This window comes from Impatiens glandulifera, chromosome 4 (assembly GCF_907164915.1).
Source record: "Impatiens glandulifera chromosome 4, dImpGla2.1, whole genome shotgun sequence".
Taxonomy (NCBI): Eukaryota; Viridiplantae; Streptophyta; class Magnoliopsida; order Ericales; family Balsaminaceae; genus Impatiens; species Impatiens glandulifera.
Window position 1 is genome coordinate 48,948,883 of NC_061865.1, and position 3,808 is coordinate 48,952,690.

The following is a 3,808-nucleotide window of genomic DNA, read 5'->3' on the forward strand; positions in this document are numbered from 1 at the left end:
GATAAAACTCAAATAAATAAACTAAAAATGTTACAAATTTTTATTAGAAACACAATCTTTGTCCCAAACATTAGAAGAATATAATATTTGTAACAAATTTTATTCTTAAATAGAACAACAAAACACGAATAGAACAACAAAACAAACACATGCAACATTATTATTCTTTCATCATTTAGTGTGGGTAGAGACGAATGGTCTATCATCATTTAGTGTGGGTAGAGACGAATGGGTAGACCATTGGCCATCATAGGCATGGGATCAACCACAATTTTCTCATCAAGAATTACCTTCTCCCATTTGAACCTCCTCACTATGTTATACATGAACACCAATATCTCCAACCTCGCATACTCTTTTCCCGGACACATCCTCGGCCCCCCTCCAAATGGCACATAGGTGAAAGGAATCGGTCCCTTTCCTTCGAATCTCGACGGTTCAAACTTCTCCGGCTCCGAAAAGTATTTAGGATTCTTGTGTGTCGTATTCGCATTCCAATATAACTGTACACACACTAAATTCAATTATCACTGAAAAAAAGTACTCTAATAATAAACTCGCGTGAAAGAATAAAAAAGAATTTTACCTTCCATCCCTTGGGAATAGAGAAACCAGCATAAGTAAAATCTGTTAAAGCTTCCCGGAAATTCCCTTGGAGCGGCGGCGCCATTCTCAGGACTTCATTAACCACATTCCAACAGTACTTCATCTTCTTCAAGTCCTCCCAATTCAGCAAATCCCCGCCATTCTTCTCTATAGCCAACTCTTCTACCTCTGAAAACAAAGCATTCATTCAAAATTCAACGTAACTAATAAAACCCAACATTTTTTTTGTACAAAACAACAAGATTGTGGTACCCTGAAGAACTTTATCGTAGACTTTTGGAAGCTCTGCGAGATACTTAAGAATAAAGGTAATGGCAGCACTTGTCGTGTCATGGCCGCCAATTAACAGTCCAATGATCTTGTCTGCAATATCCATTTCCTTCATGAACTGCCCATTCTCGTCCGTGGTAATGAGCATGTGTGATAGAATATCGTTTCCAAGGATCACGATTCCCGCCCCAAGATCAGCTGTCCTCTGCCGAATGATCCGGATCATCTCTTTCCTTATCGTTTTTGTTGCGTTTATTGCCTTGTTAAACTTTGTGCCCGGGATGTTTACTGGAACTGATAGAATTCCAGCGACCAATAAATTGAAAGGGTCGGAAAATTTGGCGATTTGGGTGGGATTGTCGACGCTTAGGAAAAGTCGACATGCAAGGGTAAAAGTGTAATTTTTTGCTAGAGGAAAGACAGTGACTTTCTTGTGGTTGTTCCAATGAGTGTCTAAATGACTCCTGTTAGACAGATTTAATTTTTTATTTTTCAAATTTATTTTTTAATTAAATAATGTAACAGATTGTATAAATAATGAATTGTTAAAAAAATCTAACATTCTATACAATGGCAAAAACATGGATATATGAAATGGTTTCTTGCTTTAAAAATATAATAAAATGTCAACGTTTAGTTGTGCATTTTTGTGTATAAAATGACCGGATCGAATCGTTAACACCCTTAATTAATTGTACCTGGCGACGATGTCCATGGTACCAACATACTTCTGAAGGGCCTCGGGCTTCAAGAATTGGGGGAGAAGATTGCGCATCTTGAGCGACTCTTCAAAAGTCGAAGTTTGTGTCGAAGATGGGAAAATCTTCTCGACCGATCTCGGCCACCAGGATGTCACTAGTTTATTCTCGTTGGAAAACAAAAACTTGTTCCCGGAAGCGCCACAAAACACAACTGTCTTCTCGGCTAACAGAGAGGTCTTAAAAACTTTCGGCGAGTACTTGGCCATCCTCTCCTTGAAGAACTTCTCTGGGGTGCCCTTTCGGCCCATGGACATGAACTCAAGGGTCTCTCCTACAATAGGAAAGCCAGTCCTCCCGAGTGGCAGTTGGTCCTTGCCGGAGAAAACCTGGCGGAGAGAAAAGGCTAGTATGACGATTAGGAAGAGGAGAAGGGAGAGGAAGAGGAAAAGGTGATCATTTGCAGTTTCTTGCATTATTAAATGTAATGTTTACTTTATTAGAAGTCTTTGCACAAATATATATGTATATATACACTTGCATGCACACACATTCTATTTGTGGGCAAAATTTAAAGAAACTTATTATATTTTCCATTATACTAATTAAGAAAATATACTGGTTTTTTTATTAATTTGTGGGTTGTAGTTAAAATAATATTTAATTATTATCAAAACAAGTTATTTGTCATAAAATAATAATAATCCATCTAGCAAATCATGAAGTTAAAGTAAATAATGACGTAATCAGCGACTGTTTCTCTTATCTGTCACTAGTGATCTTTAATTACCAAAATAAAGCAATACAAATTTTTAATAATAGTCATTTAGAAACATTAGTTTAATTAGGTTTTATATTAACAAATTTAATAACATTTGTCCGTTCAAACTCAGTTCCACCCCAATTCTATATATTTCTAAAAGTAATAATTATGTATAATTTTGGTCTAATAGCAACAATTAAAGTAACAGTCACTAATTATCATCGCTATAACCTTCGTCCACTAGATTTTTTTAATTAAGTAGAACTAACATAACACTCCCAAAGTCATGGTCCTGTTTAAACTCAAAGCGTTTCCAGATAAAATTGAACCCGTGACCTTTTTGTCTCTTAAGTCGATTGTTACTGTTGGGGAAAACCCTAACAGAACCACAAAAGAAGAAAAAACGAACTGAAAGAACACTAACAGAATTTGATAACGGAGTTCGGCCAAAATATTGCCTACGTCTCCGAGCACTAAGGCTATCAATTAATAAGGAAGAAGAGATACAAATTTGGGTGCCAATAAACCAAAGAGGGGAGAGTTTCTTTTATACACTAAGAAACTTCCCCAACTCCCATCATCTTCCGATGTGGAATTTATGCTAATTGTGAATATAGTTTCTTTTATATACTAAGAAACTTCTTTCACTCCCATTATCTTCCGATGTGGGATTCTAATTGTGCCAAAACAACAAATCTCCATCTTGGCACAATATCCAAATACTAATTCTTCAATATTAAAAATAGTCCTTCAGTGCTTCCAATTGGCGCTCTTCAGCGCCGACTCAAACGCGGAAGATGTTTACCAAATCTAAACAATTAGATTTGGTTTTCCCCATGTCTTTCATCTCGAACTCTTTACCCAATTGAGCCTTCAACTTGTCAACTTCATATTGGCTCTTTGATACTATCAACATATCATCAACGTACAAGAGTAGATAGATGTAAGACTCATCTTGTAATTTGCGCAAATACACACATGAACTGAATCTGCTTCTTGTGTACTTGTGCTCCATCATAAACTTGTTAAGTTGTTTGTACCATTGTCTCGACGATTGCTTCAACCTGTACAATGATCTATTCAACTTGCAAACCCAATTTTCTTTATCAGCAACATTGAATCCATCTGGTTGATAAATGTAGATTTCCTCGTTCAAATGACTGTGTATGTCTACACAGTCTTCACATCTGGTTGAGCTAGCTCCAAATTCATCTACGCTACCAAGGCCAACAAAATTCTAATGGAAGAGTGTTTAACAACAAGAGAAAGTACCTCATTATAATCACCGCCTTCCTTCTGAGCGTAGTCTTTAACTACCAATCTTTCCTTGTAGCGAACATCAAATTTTTCAGGAAATCCTTCTTTCTTAGAAAAGATCCATTTACCACCAATAGCCTTCTTCCCTTTTCGTAGATGCGTCAACTTGCATGTCTCATTCTCCTGAATAGATTGCATCTCATCTTCCATAACA

At 36.6% G+C, this 3,808-nt stretch overlaps 1 protein-coding gene across 1 annotated transcript; it reads right to left on the minus strand.

The window, feature by feature from the left end:
- Positions 1 to 209: 209 nt before the first annotated feature.
- Positions 210 to 2,050, minus strand: LOC124935301 (beta-amyrin 28-monooxygenase-like). The gene is made up of 4 exons (XM_047475744.1): positions 1,575 to 2,050; positions 859 to 1,340; positions 587 to 774; positions 210 to 503 (listed from the first exon to the last, which is right to left on the minus strand). The coding sequence occupies exons 1-4, from the start codon at positions 2,048 to 2,050 to the stop codon at positions 210 to 212; spliced, it is 1,440 nt and encodes a 479-aa protein (XP_047331700.1).
- Between the last annotated feature and the right edge of the window lie 1,758 nt (positions 2,051 to 3,808).